At 37.2% G+C, this 15,638-nt stretch overlaps 2 protein-coding genes across 6 annotated transcripts in view; both read left to right on the top strand.

Moving 5' to 3' along the window:
* Positions 1-15,638, top strand: part of KBTBD12 (kelch repeat and BTB domain containing 12) — a 105,264-nt gene that overhangs the window by 38,366 nt on the left and 51,260 nt on the right. The window lies entirely within an intron of this gene.
* Positions 1,677-2,411, top strand: LOC119509266 (ADP-ribosylation factor-like protein 5B). The gene has a single exon (XM_037803200.1). The coding sequence runs from the start codon at positions 1,809-1,811 to the stop codon at positions 2,346-2,348; it is 540 nt and encodes a 179-aa protein (XP_037659128.1). The 5' UTR covers positions 1,677-1,808; the 3' UTR covers positions 2,349-2,411.

Below are 15,638 nucleotides of genomic sequence, written 5' to 3'. Positions count from 1 at the left end.
CCACCAGAGACTTAGAAAATTCACAAATACCTGGAGGTTAAACAACACACTCCTAAACAATCAGTGGGTTAAAGAAGAACTAGCAAGAGAAATTGCTAAATATATAGAGACGAATGAAAATGAGAACACAACATACCAAAACCTATGGGATGCAGCAAAAGCAGTGCTAAGGGGGAAATTTATAGCACTAAACGCATATATTAAAAAGGAAGAAAGAGCCAAAATCAAAGAACTAATGGATCAACTGAAGAAGCTAGAAAATGAACAGCAAACCAATCCTAAACCAAGTACAAGAAAAGAAATAACAAGGATTAAAGCAGAAATGAATGACATAGAGAACAAAAAACAATAGAGAGGATAAATATCACCAAAAGTTGGTTCTTTGAGAAGATCAACAAGATTGACAAGCCCCTAGCTAGACTGACAAAATCAAAAAGAGAGAAGACCCATATAAACAAAATAATGAATGAAAAAGGTGGCATAACTGCAGATCCTGAAGAAATTAAAAAAATTATAAGAGGATACTATGAACAACTGTATGGCAACAAACTGGATAATGTAGAGGAAATGGACAATTTCCTGGAAACATATGAACAACCTAGACTGACCAGAGAAGAAATAGAAGACCTCAACCAACCCATCACAAGCAAAGAGATCCAATCAGTCATCAAAAATCTTCCCACAAATAAATGCCCAGGGCCAGATGGCTTCACAGGGGAATTCTACCAAACTTTCCAGAAAGAACTGACACCAATCTTACTCAAACTCTTTCAAAACATAGAAGAAAATGGAACACTACCTAACTCTTTTTATGAAGCTAACATCAATCTAATACCAAAACCAGGCAAAGATGCTACAAAAAAGGAAAACTACCGGCCAATCTCCCTAATGAATATAGATGCAAAAATCTTTCTCAACAAAATACTTGCAAATCGAATCCAAAGACACATTAAAAAAATCATATACCATGACCAAGTGGGGTTCATTCCAGGCATGCAAGGATGGTTCAACATAAGAAAATCAATCAATGTATTACAACACATTAACAAGTCAAAAGGGAAAAATCAATTGATCATCTCAATAGATGCTGAAAAAGCATTTGACAAAATCCAACATCCGTTTTTGATAAAAACACTTCAAAAGGTAGAAATTGAAGGAAACTTCCTCAACATGATAAAGAGCATATATGAAAAACCCACAGCCAGCATAGTACTCAATGGTGAGAGACTGAAAGCCTTCCCTCTAAGATCAGGAACAAGACAAGGATGCCCGCTGTCACCACTGTTATTCAGCATTGTGCTGGAAGTGCTAGCCAGGGCAATCCGGCAAGACAAAGAAATAAAAGGCATCCAAATTGGAAAGGAAGAAGTAAAACTGTCATTGTTTGCAGATGATATGATCTTATATGTAGAAAACCCTGAGAAATCGACGATACAGCTACTAGAGCTAATAAACAAATTTAGCAAAGTAGCGGGATACAAGGTTAATGCACTTAAGTCAATAATGTTTCTATATGCTAGAAATGAACAAACTGAAGAGACACTCAAGAAAAAGATACCATTTTCAATAGCAACTAAAAAAAATCAAGTACCTAGGAATCAACCAAAGATATAAAATACCTATACAAAGAAAACTACATAACTCTACTAAAAGAAATAGAAGGGGGGTTGGGCTCAACGCGCTCGAACAAAGGGCTCTCCGGGCCGGCGCCGCAGCTTGGGACGGGCTGCCGGCCCGTCGGGCTCTAGGCCGCGCCTCGGTCCCCGCGGCACCTGCTGCCAGAGGCCCGCGGCCAGCGCGGGCTCGTGATGGGGCTCCTCTTCGCGAAGCTGTGGAGCCTCTTCTGTAACCAAGAACACAGAGTAATCATAGTGGGACTGGATAACGCAGGGAAAACCACCATTCTTTATCAGTTCCTGATGAAAGAAGTGGTTCACACCTCTCCCACCATAGGAAGCAATGTGGAGGAGATCGTGGTGAAGAACACACATTTCCTCATGTGGGACATCGGGGGCCAGGAGTCCCTGCGCGCCTCGTGGAACACCTACTACTCCAACACGGAGTTCATCATTCTTGTTGTTGACAGCATTGACCGGGAACGACTAGCTATTACAAAAGAAGAATTATACAGAATGCTGGCTCATGAGGATTTACGGAAGGCTGCAGTCCTTATCTTTGCAAATAAACAGGATATGAAAGGCTGTATGACAGCAGCTGAGATCTCTAAATACCTCACCCTTAGCTCCATCAAGGACCACCCCTGGCACATCCAGTCCTGCTGCGCCCTGACGGGAGAAGGGTTATGCCAAGGTCTTGAGTGGATGAGCTCCCGGATTGGTGTGAGATAACTGTTCCGCTCGAGAGAGACTGCTTTATTTATTCTGTGGACCTGGACACTCTCCCCGGCACCTTTGGCTGCTAAGGCAGCAGCATGTTTAATTTATAACAACACAAACCTCTGCAAGCGACACTTGAATCAAGTGCAGCTGAAATGGAAACATAAAAGAGTTTTTAACTTTTTTTTAATGCACTAATCTTCAGTTGGATGAGCATAATGTATGACAATGTTTTCAGCAACAAATTCTTCTGACTGCTATTCTAATTATTCAAAGACTGCCTCGTGAGAAGTGTTTGTTATGTATTCAACGTTTTCTGAAGTATTGTCACGACCCTTTCGTTTATTGATCCCAATGCCCACCCGCCATTAATTACTAATTTGATAGAGTCATAGTGGAAATCATCAGGTACCTCTTGCAAACTTCTCTGACTCTGCACATTTGCTTCCTCCGTAAACCACTTATCGTGTGGACAGAACTTGTAACAAGTGGGGGAAGCCGCCTGGAGGGTACACACGCAAAGACTAAACATCATGAGAATTTGCCTTTACATGAGTGACTCCCCCACCGTATTGCAAATCATGGAATAATTTTACGTTGCTATTAGCATGGAAATTAAGTAGATTATTTATCTGAAAGAATGAAGGTCACTCTTCGGCCTGTGACTGGAGAGCGAGAAGTGACCCTTTATTCACATTTGGTCAGAAACTAATCCCAGCTTTGATGATGAATGCTGTTGGATAAATCTCATGTTAAGAATGTCACATTATCCAAGGCAAACATAACTATATGACATTACTAAAGCATACCAGCGCTAAAATGGAAACAATACCTGGGATGTTATTACTATCAATTACAAACAACTTTATTATCAGCAAAAGCTTCAAAAATCTATTTGCTAGGGGCATCATATCTGTAAATACTATATTTTGAGCAAGAACTAAAACAGAAATATAAACAGTTCATTTTATTTCGTAAATTTTGAAGAATACCTGCATCTGTAATAACATTTCTACCACCAGCAGCATATTACTTACTGTACCACGTGGCGTTCCTTACATCCATTTGAGGGTGTAGTATAATAGGCTAGAAACATTGCCATATTTATAGTTATGCTTCCTGTTGTAATATTTTTTGCTGGATTATAGGCAACTGCAGAGTTTAATCCTAGTTTTTAGACTATTACTTCAAGACTCAAAGTTAATACACTAACAACTTATAAGTTTAAAAAGAGGAAAAAGTCCCAATCTATCAGAAGTGTATTGGATAGCATTAAGTCACAAGACAGTTTTTCTAAGGAAGAAAAATCTACACATTGCGTACCTTAAATTAAGAGGGAAGGACAAGCATAGTAGTTTCAATCCTGCTTTTTTCAGATGTTTGAGTTTGCAATAATGAAAAGGTTAAAATGCATACTTAGAGAATAATACTTCATTGTGCAGTATTTTTTAATTTGGGTCAAAAAATAAGATTCAGTGTTCATAAGAATATCAAAATACCTGTTCAGAGTATTGGCTTAATTTTAATATTTTATTTGTATATTGATTTAAATTTTGCCTTGTTTTCAAGTGTACTGATTTATTATATTTAGTCTAATTTAATGTGGTAACATTTTCTGATTTCTATTTAGTGGTAGCATACCCTAGAACTGAAAAATGTCGAAAGTAAAGCTTTCTAGACTTTGGGAACTAATGGTTTGACTTTTTTTTTTTAACCTTTTTCTTAGTGATTCTGTACAGGTAGAGAATAAGCTTTTTTTATTTTTTTTTAAACATAATTCATAATCAGTAACATGGGAACAAAGGAGACATAAAATAGTATGGATGCTTTGTGGGGTATGGATGTGGGTGGGGTGGAGGGAAAGTTATTGAAAAACACCTTTTACCTAAAGCACATTTTGCCTGAATTTCTATCTTGGTTATATAGTTCAGCTGTCTATATTAAAGGTAATTCTTTTAAGTCTTGTTTTGAAAAGAAGCATATTCAGTACTTCTGTAACCATTCTTATTATGAAATGATTATCTGCCTTCTACATAGTATGATTGGCTGGCTCAATTTTCCTCAAGCAAATTATATGTTTATTTTTTGTATTACCACATCAGCATTATATCAAAAGTGTTTTTACTAGTCAATTGTATTTTGTCAAACAACTACTAGTATATACTCAAATTTGCTATTTAATTTTTAAGATACAATTTATTTTGTTTTCTAAATTCTTTTTTAAAATATGTTAGTTTTGCATTAGAAATGATTTATGTTAACTGTGTGTTGAAGATGAAATCAGCATGCAACTAGATTTTGTGCCAAAATCTGTGTTTGAACGTTGATTGACTGAACATTTTGTAAAAGTTCAACCAGGAAATTTATGTAAAATTTTTTAAAAGTATTTTATAAGTTCTCTTTAGATACCTTTTGTTACAATAGTATGAAAGCCAGTTATCTTTTACTCCAAGAGAATGTGCTGACTCACACAGGTATCCAGTACTGAAGCGCCAATTCTGACATTCATGGTAAACCAATTACGCAGTACTGTCGGGTGAAAAAGGCGAACTGTAATTCATTAGTGCCTTTATTCATATTTTGAGATAAATTCTCAATTTGATACTATGCCTGTTCTTTGGAGGTCAGATTATCAGCTGAGTCATTGCTGATCATGTGATCGGCACTTCGCCCTCCCCTTCAGCCTCACACGCTGCCTCCCAAGGTCTCTCCTAAGTATTGGAAAGCAATGCAGCTGCCTACTTACCCTCAGGAGGTTATTCCACATTATGTTTTTAGTTTGAGAATACAGAAATTAAATTTTAATGGTAATCTTTTCAATATAGTGTTACAACTTAAATAGAAAACTACCCTGTAAATTCAAATCTGGCATCTTTCCTAATTTTGAATATGTTACTTTCTTCATCTTTTAACCCCACCTCTGCTCTTATTGATGCTCGTTTGAGGACTCTCTTAGTATTTAACAGGCCCTTTTACAAGAGATATTCTTCATTTTTTGAATTGTGAATTATTAATCCCTTAAAATCTGGAATATTAATGTAAATGTCTATTAATCGATTAAAAATTGAAGATTAAATATGTAAAAAAAAAAAATAGAAGGGGACCTTAAAAGATGGAAAAATATTCCATGTTCATGGATAGGAAGACTAAATGTCATTAAGATGTCAATTCTACCCAAACTCATCTACAGATTCAATGCAATCCCAATCAAAATTCCAACAACCTACTTTGCAGACTTGGAAAAGCTAGTTATCAAATTTATTTGGAAAGGGAAGATGCCTCGAATTGCTAAAGACACTCTAAAAAAGAAAAACAAAGTGGGAGGACTTACACTCCCTGACTTTGAAGCTTATTATAAAGCCACAGTTGCCAAAACAGCATGGTACTGGCACAAAGACAGACATATAGATCAATGGAATCGAATTGAGAATTCAGAGATAGACCCTCAGATCTATGGCCGACTGATCTTTGATAAGGCCCCCAAAGTCACTGAACTGAGCCATAATGGTCTTTTCAACAAATGGGGCTGGGAGAGTTGGATATCCATATCCAAAAGAATGAAAGAGGACCCCTACCTCACCCCCTACACAAAAATTAACTCAAAATGGACCAAAGATCTCAATATAAAAGAAAGTACCATAAAACTCCTAGAAGATAATGTAGGAAAACATCTTCAAGACCTTGTATTAGGCGGCCACTTCCTAGACTTTACACCCAAAACACAAGCAACAAAAGAGAAAATAGATAACTGGGAACTCCTCAAGCTTAGAAGTTTCTGCACCTCAAAGGAATTTCTCAAAAAGGTAAAGAGGCAGCCAACTCAATGGGAAAAAAGTTTTGGAAACCATGTATCTGACAAAAGACTGATATCTTGCATATATAAAGAAATCCTACAACTCAATGACAGTAGTACAGTCGGCCCAATTATAAAATGGGCAAAAGATATGAAAAGACAGTTCTCTGAAGAGGAAATACAAATGGCCAAGAAACACATGAAAAAATGTTCAGCTTCACTAGCTATTAGAGAGATGCAAATTAAGACCACAATGAGATACCATCTAACACCGGTTAGAATGGCTGCCATTAAACAAACAGGAAACTACAAATGCTGGAGGGGATGTGGAGAAATTGGAACTCTTATTCATTGTTGGTGGGACTGTATAATGGTTCAGCCACTCTGGAAGTCAGTCTGGCAGTTCCTTAGAAAACTAGATATAGAGCTACCATTCGATCCAGCGATTGCACTTCTCGGTATATACCCGGAAGATCGGAAAGCAGTGACACGAACAGATATCTGCACGCCAATGTTCATAGCAGCATTATTCACAATTGCCAAAAGATGGAAACAACCCAAATGTCCTTCAACAGATGAGTGGATAAATAAAATGTGGTATATACACACGATGGAATACTACGCGGCAGTAAGAAGGAACGATCTCGTGAAACATATGACAACATGGATGAACCTTGAAGACATAATGCTGAACGAAATAAGCCAGGCACAAAAAGAGAAATATTATATGCTACCACTAATGTGAACTTTGAAAAATGTAAAACAAATGGTTTATAATGTAGAATGCAGGGGAACTAGCAATAGAGAGCAATTAAGGAAGGGGGAACAATAATCCAAGAAGAACAGATAAGCTATTTAACGTTCTGGGGATGCCCAGGAATGACTATGGTCTGTTAATTTCTGATGGATACAGTAGGAGCAAGTTCACAGAAATGTTGCTATATTAGGTAACTTTCTTGGGGTAAAGTAGGAACATGTTGGAAGTTAAGCAGTTATCTTAGGTTAGTTGTCTTTTTCTTACTCCCTTGTTATGGTCTCTTTGAAATGTTCTTTTATTGTATGTTTGTTTTCTTTTTAACTTTTTTTTTCATACAGTTGATTTAAAAAAGAAGGGAAAGTTAAAAAAAAAAAAAAAAGAAAAGAAAAACAAGGAAAAAAAAAAGATGTAGTGCCCCCTTGAGGAGCCTGTGGAGAATGCAGGGGTATTGGCCTACCCCACCTCCATGGTTGCTAACATGACCACAGACATAGGGGACTGGTGGTTTGATGGGTTGAGCCCTCTACCACAGGTTTACCCTTGGGAAGACGGTTGCTGCAAAGGAGAGGCTAGGCCTCCCTATGGTTGTGCCTAAGAGCCTCCTCCCGAATGCCTCTTTGTTGCTCAGATGTGGCCCTGTCTCTCTAGCTAAGCCAACTTGAAAGGTGAAATCACTGCCCTCCCCGCTACGTGGGATCAGACACCCAGGGGAGTGAATCTCCCTGGCAATGTGGAATACGACTCCCGGGGAGGAATGTAGACCTGGCATCGTGGGACGGAGAACATCTTCTTGACCAAAAGGGGGATGTGAAAGGAAATGAAATAAGCTTCAGTGGCAGAGAGATTCCAAAAGGAGCCGAGAGGTCACTCTGGTGGGCACTCTTACGCACACTTTAGACAACCCTTTTTAGGTTCTAAAGAATTGGGGTAGCTGGTGGTGGATACCTGAAACTATCAAACTACAACCCAGAACCCATGAATCTCGAAGACAGTTGTATAAAAATGTAGCTTATGAGGGGTGACAATGGGATTGGGAAAGCCATAAGGACCACACTCCACTTTGTCTAGTTTATGGATGGATGAGTAGAAAAATAGGGGAAGGAAACAAACAGACAAAGGTACCCAGTGTTCTTTTTTGCTTCAATTGCTCTTTTTCACTCTAATTATTATTCTTGTTATTTTTGTGTGTGTGCTGATGAAGGTGTCAGGGATTGATTTGGGTGATGAATGTACCACTATGTAATGGTACTGTAAACAATCGAAAGTACGATTTGTTTTGTATGACTGCGTGGTATGTGAATATATCTCAATAAAATGAAGATTAAAAAAAAAAAAAGACCTATGAATGGAAATAGTTCTTAGGAGCTAAATGATGAAAATAAGCAAAATTTGACCTCTGAGAATTGAAGGGAGAAATAATTAATTCAGTGGGAAACAAGCCTTTTAATTAACAGGTAAAATTCAATTGAGTAACATTGGTGTCAGATAGACAAAAAGTTTCTAATGAAGAGATGTATTCTTATTATTATAATGTAATTTGATTCAGTAAAAACTCAATAGGGGCATATAATATGTCAGACACTGGGATGGATGCTGTGGACCCAGAGATGAAAGGCATACTTGATACCCAGAAGGACAAGATGCAGCCAGATCAACTGAATGTGCAGTAAGGTGCACACCTATGGGACACTGTAGATGGTCAGCTAACTTACTCTGCCTGTGGAATTAGCCAAATGGAGAAAAAGGAGAAAAGTATACTTAGCACCAGGAACAATATAAGTCAAAACACAATAAGGATTAGAGTGAATTTATTTAATGCTTTAATACCTTCATACGCCAGTATTCATGAGTGAATGTTAACTTAGTCTGTTTTCAATTAAATGTCAACTATTGATTATTGTTAAAGGATGAGACTACTACTCAATATATCTGAAGTCAAAAAGGCTGAAATTATTGCTTGCTTAAGTGCAGGGATGGTTTAGTTGGTCGGACATATTCTCATTGAGCAGAGCGAACTGCTGATTATAGATAGGGTTTGGAGCAGGAGTTTATTTTGGATTAGTGTTGGTTACAAAGGTAGTAGGAGTGGGTTGCTGTCAACCTTAGAAGTCTGGTTTGTGTTCATTACAGAGACAGGAGTGGGTCAACGTCAGCCTTAGAAGAGGATTCGGTGGAGTGAATCTGCCACTGATAGGCTGCCTTTCAGAGCTTGAGGCTATCTCTCACTGATTGGTTCACTGAAGCAAATTGTCATCGATTGATTAATCAGGTTAAAAACCAAATCTGATGCTTACTTGTTACCATGGCTATAGGACAATTATAGGCTAGCAGTGTGGGGACTTCCATATGTCTCCACTCTCCCTTTTGGTCTTCTCTTGGCCAAAGCTGCAGAAGTGACCATCAGGGATGGTCCAGGCAGTCACCATTGTTGATTCTTCTCAAAGATAAAGTTTCATTTGTGGGTCTGATTTTCAGTTCGCGTGTCTATCAGCATGAGTTCATGCTGGTTTTGTCTTTGAATTATTTTTTAGTACCATGGATATATAGATGTAAGACTCTGGATAAACACATCAAACAACTGTGCAGCAAACAAGTGTAACTAAAAGTTCTTCAAGAAGTTACTGGAGGATACCTAATCCATAATCCAAATTGTTCCAGGTCAGACCATGACAACAAATCCCTATGGCTCCCTGAGTCCTCCTTAATAATCAAGTTGCCTTTTTCATTTTGCCTGGTTATAAATTGTTCCACCTCATCTGTGGTGTTGCTCCAGGTACAAAATGTAGTGTTAGCAATGACACAGGCTCTCTCTGGTTAGTAAAAGAAAAGCCATAGTTATGTTATTATCCCATTTACTTGGGCAAAGGAATTTAAATTGCTTGGTTTTGTCCTCAGGGCAAGTTCTTTACTATTTTCTGTATCAGCCAAAGTGAGGGACAAGTTTTTGAGGACCATGTGAGTTGAGCACCACCTTTGGATGGGATTGTTATCCTCAGGAGTCTCTTCCCACGAGTGTTCATTTACATTTCCCAGGAAGGGTTTTATCCTTTCAGACTCTTTAACAGAAGACGTAGTCCACTGAGGGTTTTGGAAAGGCATATATTTGAAGTGGTCTAACTAATAAATCAATTAGTCCAGGTCCTGAATAGGCATCAAAAAGTCTAATTCCCAATAAGCTACATTAGAAATGTGATCAGCCTTACTGATCTTTGGATCTCATGACAAAAAGTCACTGTTACATTCTAAGAAAATTTGTATCCCCCTCTCCAAGTGCAAGGACATTTTTCTTATTTTTTGTATTGTATTAGTATTGGTAATGTTAGTATAACATATTTCTACACAATACTTCAAAGTGGCAGCACAAGGAATAGCTTGGGAGAGCTAAATTATAAAGTTAGGATGGTCATAATCTCTAGTAAAGCCTAGACTTAGGAAACCAATAGAGAAAAAATATGATCAAAGGGATAAAGAACAAAATTACACAATGAAGAGTGTGACAGTGGCTCTGGTGTACTCTTGCTCTGGTGGTTTTGGACAGAAACTGTCTGCTTTGTGCATCTTCTTACTCCAAGGATTCTCCTGGACCATATGCTTCTGGAGGTTATCTAGGGAACCTCAGTTTAAGGTCTCTAATTGGGTATATGTCCAATGCTGTTTACTTCCTAAAGCTCTTTAAAGATGTTTAGCCACATGTTAGAGATCTTTTAAATCAGCAGTTTTCCAATCCAATTTTACTTCCTGAGACCCTTATTTCAGATTTGAATCCATTTACAGAAAGAGAGAACAAGACTTACTTTGCCTTAGCTATTTAGGTTTACCCTGGAAAGTTGTTTGAAATTTTCCTAAAGTCTATTTTTAAAGTGTCCTATTAATTTGTCTTCATTGTGTTTACAATTTTGAATCTTTGTTTTCCTATTACTTATCCATTACTATTTGGATAATTATATAGACAGGGTCCCTATACACAAAAAGCTTATAATCTAATTTTTGAGGTATAACATACCCTTCAGTAAGTAGACAATCTACCTTGACATTCTGAGTAGCACAAAAACTTGTTTTCCTGGCATTATTGGAAAAATGAAAGCTTCCACATAGTTAGCATTTTCCAAATAACTGATGCCAGCACCTTTAAGTGCCAAAATCTGATAACATTTTTAATGAGAAAAAATATTTTAAGCCATCACACTTTACTCTGCCTTATAAAAAGTTTTTTTGAAGGAAATTAGTATTTGTCCACAAATTACTAACTGTTAGCATTTTGTGTGTATTGTCTCAGTCCTCACATTATCCTGCAAAGGTAAATTCTTTGATATTTTTATCATACAAATAGTGTGATTAAATCCAGGATTCAAACCCAAATCTGTTCAGTTTCAAAGTCAAAATAATTTTTTTAAATTACTCAGTCATTAACAGCAGCAAAAATTGTACTCCTTTGTATGTGAGTGACATGCATTGACAGTTGAATTATGTAGAATTGTTTGCCCCCTAAACTAGAAGGCCACACATTGCTGTGTTTTGATGGTTCTACCTTTACTTGCCTGCTGTCAATTACCATTTCCTCAGTTCTCATTAATGTCACTATATTATGTTACTAGTTGTACATACAAGATTGTATATAAAATTGTGCATTCAGATTCTCCGTACAGTTGTACATGCATATAATTGAATGCATACTGACTGTACATAAATTTAGGCCGTTAGGTCATGTGTGTTTAACAATCTTGCTAGTCCTTCCAGAGTAAAATTCAAGGTCTCTGACCCAGCAGTGCTATCCAGACATGGTTTTCACTTTGTTCAGGGTTTGCAGTTGGGCTCTGGAGAATGGTTTGAGGTCTGTCTGCCTGCTCAGTGACAGGTTGCAGTAACAGGTTCTCTGAAGCCCGAGAGGCCTAAAAGCCTTGAGCATCTAACTACCAAGGAGAGAGATTTAGGCATGAGGGACAATCTGGCTTATTCAGTTAATGGCCTTTGGCTTTACCTTACTATATTTTAATATATCTTCTGAGTTATTCCCATCTGTACAAAGATTTTCCACTCATCTTCTTTACCTCAAGGAAGTCACATAAAGGAAAGGTCTTTCTAAAGACAGATCTTATCTCTCTGCAACTTGCTTGCCATGTGACTTTGAGCAAGTTGTTTAACTTCTCTGATTTTGTTTCCTTCATTCATAATAATATATTAGTTCATGCAGTTGCTGTGAAGCTTAAGAGAGTATTACATGAAATGCTGAATACTGAGGTCCATTATTCTTTAGTGCCCTAATAATATTTAGCCCAGCTCTTCCCTTAAATTTAGTACCCTGAGATATTCCGGTTCCCCCCTAACAGAGCTCTGCTATTAGCCACCTGGCCCGGCTGAGGAAGAGTCATGTTGCTGGAATCACTCTGTCCTGCATTTTGGGTCAAAGAACCTGTTCTTTCTGCTTTCTTCATTTTCTACCCTTGTAAATATGTACTAACTCCATTACTGCATATTTACATAGACCTCTTTTTCTGCATGGAGCAGGTACACATTTTCAAGTGTGGAACTTTTTGAAACATATAGAATGTATTCCTCCCATAGGAACTAAAGGGGGAAACATTAAACTACCAGACATTGTGGTTAACACTGACCCTGAAGGTTTTATTTGAGTTATAAAGATTTTAAAATATTGGCCTTGGTTAAAATTTGTGCTTACTCTTTACTTGTAGAAATGTTTGTCTCTGGGAAAGCATGTTGGCATGAATAATTTGAATTTAGATGAAACTAACATCTGGAATTATGGCAATCTAGCCAAGGGGCATATTAGTCAGACATTGGATAGTTTTTCCTGGAAATCTATAAATTGCCATGTTACAATGAAAGTAAAGAAAAAGATATGGCTAGTTTTTTTTGTTTGTTTGTTTAAGTCACTCCATTTTTCATGTGTTACATGTGTATTTTATCAGCTTTTCCACATTATAATTGGCTTTTCTGTTGGACAACTTCCTGGAAAGCTTACAATAATTTAAATAGTCTATGTATGCCTTATGGGTAAATGGGTACCCTTATTGAAAACCCACATTTTAAAACCTGGCTGATTTTCATTTAACTTTTTTCCTAAGAATTTTCTCAGGAAAATATCCATATTTGTTAGGAAATGAGAGAAAGAGTGGTACTGTGTTCTTAATAACAGCACCAATTGAAATCCTTTGGGAAAGAGACCAAATGAAAAGATGCTGTTTAAGTTCATGCATTTTAATATGCCTTTTTTTTTTTAAGAAAAATCTTTTTTCCACTTGTACTATGAAAGCTCAATATAAAAGATAAAGTAGTTAAGCTACTTTAATCCAAAATATATCCTGGTCTTCTAAAAATGTTCTCTAAAATGGCATTCCAGAAATTTTAGGTTAATATATTTTATTGCTACGAGAAAATGTTACCTTGTTGTTTTGAAGGTTTTAAATTCTATTTTTGTAAATAATAAAGTAGAAACTGAATTTAATGAACACTTATACTAATAACATTTTGTAAATGTAGGACCTTCTCATTTCCACCTCCATAAAACCTAGTTTGTGAGCCCTTGGTGAGTGTCTCTATTATAAAATACTGATTGAGATTTGGTACCAGAAAACCAAAAAAAGTTTCTGTGTAGGATAAACTAACAAGCATTTTAGATTTCATACTCTTAGTTATGCTTTTGAATAAAGTATACTTGTTTCTGAAATGAAGTATATATTCATAAATATGCTTTGAATTTCCATAAAGTGTTTTTAAAAAATCAAACTCTATTCACAAGTTGCTTCAGTTTGATGGGTCAGACAAAATCAAATATAGAAAGTAAGCACCAGAATCTACTTGTGAAAACATCTATACCCTTTCCCAAGCTGGCCCCAGCTGTCTTTCCAGCCTCATCTTCAGCCCCTTTCCTCCCAACCCCACACAACCTACACTGTAGCCACACAGACTGGAGGTCATTTTTTGAACACATCTCATTTCTCTGCCTTTGTTTATCTTCTTTCCTCTGCCTGTAATCTCTCCTTTCCTTCACTAAGTTCTACATGACTTTCAAGGCCCAGTGAAAATACCATCTCCTCTTGGTGGTTTGCATGAACCCTCGGTCAGAATTAATTGCTCTGGTTCTTCCACAGCACCCTATTTTACCTCTCTCATGGCCCTTGTCACACTGTACTCAGACTGTCTAGGGGAATAGACTTTACAGCTCTGTGTCTCTTCTAAAAGCCAGCCCTGGGCCTGGCTTATGCAGTAGATACTAAAATACTGGTTTACTGAGTAGAATGTCCTCATCTCTGTAGCCTGTCCTATTCTTTCAATATGTAAAAAGCCACAAAAATAATCAGAGTTACAAGTCTTGGGGGGAATTCTTTAAAAAATAGGGACTTTTCATTTTCCTGTCTGGGGAGACAGTTAATATTAAGCCTTCCCACAAAGCCAGTACCTCAACTATGAATGTTGTTTTCTCCAGGACACAATTTTGTGCCTCATTAAGTTTACTGGAAACATAACAACATTGTGGAAGTCTGACTCTCAGCTTGAATGCCATTAAAGAGTAATGAAGAGAAAAGTTACATAAAGGGTTCAAGTCATTATAGTAAATGCATTTCACTTTACTGATGAATTATTTTATGAGATGAGAAGACCTAGATTTAAGTTTCATTGTGGTAAGACTTTTTTGTGTTTTTTTTTCTTTCTTTTGAGAAAATTCTAAGATTTTTTTTTTTTATAAAAGTGGTTCTCAAATTATCTAGGTTGCTTTATTAAAAGGCAGGTTCCGATTCAGAACCAGACCCCAGAGCCTGGGGGAACACGGCCATACCTCCTCACACCAGTCAAGAATTATAGGCTAACATGTGTCACCTGCTGGGCAGAAAAGCACAGTGACCTGAGGCATCAAAGGGTGGAGCAATTTTCTAAGACACACCCGCAGGGAAACCAGATACTGAATATTTCTTCCCTCTGGGACCTGAGCCTGTTCTGGTCTGGGAAAACCTGATTTGGATAACCAAGGAAACCATGCCTAGACAACAGAAAATTACAACCTACACTAAGAAAAACAAAGTTATGGCCCAGTCAAAGGAACAAACGTACACTTCAACTGAGATACAGGAATTTAAACAACTAATGCTAAATCAATTCAAAAAGTTTAGAGAAGATATTGCAAAAGAGATAGAGGCTGTAAAGGAAGCACTGGACATGTATACGGCAGAAATCAAAAGTTCAAAAAAACTGCTAGTAGAATCTATGGAAATGAAAGGCACAACACAAGAGATGAAAGACACAATGGAAATATACAACAGCAGATCTCAAGAGGCAGAAGAAAACACTCAGGAACTGGAGAACAAAACACCTGAAAGCCTACACGCAAAGGAGCAGATGGAGAAAAGAATGAAAAAATATGAGCAACGTCTCCGGGAACTCAAGGATGAAACAAAATACAATAATGTACGTATCATTGGTGTCCCAGAAGGAGAAGAGAAGGGAAAGGGGACAGAAGCAATAATAGAGGAGATAATTAATGAAAATTTCCCATCTCTTATGAAAGACATAAAATTACAGATCCAAGAAGCGCAGCGTACTCCAAACAGAAGAGATATGAATAGGCCTACGCCAAGACACTTAATAATCAGATTATCAGATGTCAAAGACAAAGAGAGACTCCTGAAAGCAGCAAGAGAAAAGCAATCCATTACATACAAAGGAAGCTTAATAAGATTATGTGCGGATCTCTCAGCAGAAACCATGGAGGCAAGAAGGAAGTGGTGTGATATATTTA

The sequence above is a fragment of the Choloepus didactylus genome, chromosome 1 (assembly GCF_015220235.1).
Source record: "Choloepus didactylus isolate mChoDid1 chromosome 1, mChoDid1.pri, whole genome shotgun sequence".
NCBI classification, from domain to species: Eukaryota; Metazoa; Chordata; class Mammalia; order Pilosa; family Megalonychidae; genus Choloepus; species Choloepus didactylus.
The sequence above is the reverse complement of the archived record's forward strand: the minus strand, read 5'-3'. Positions and strand labels throughout refer to the sequence as shown.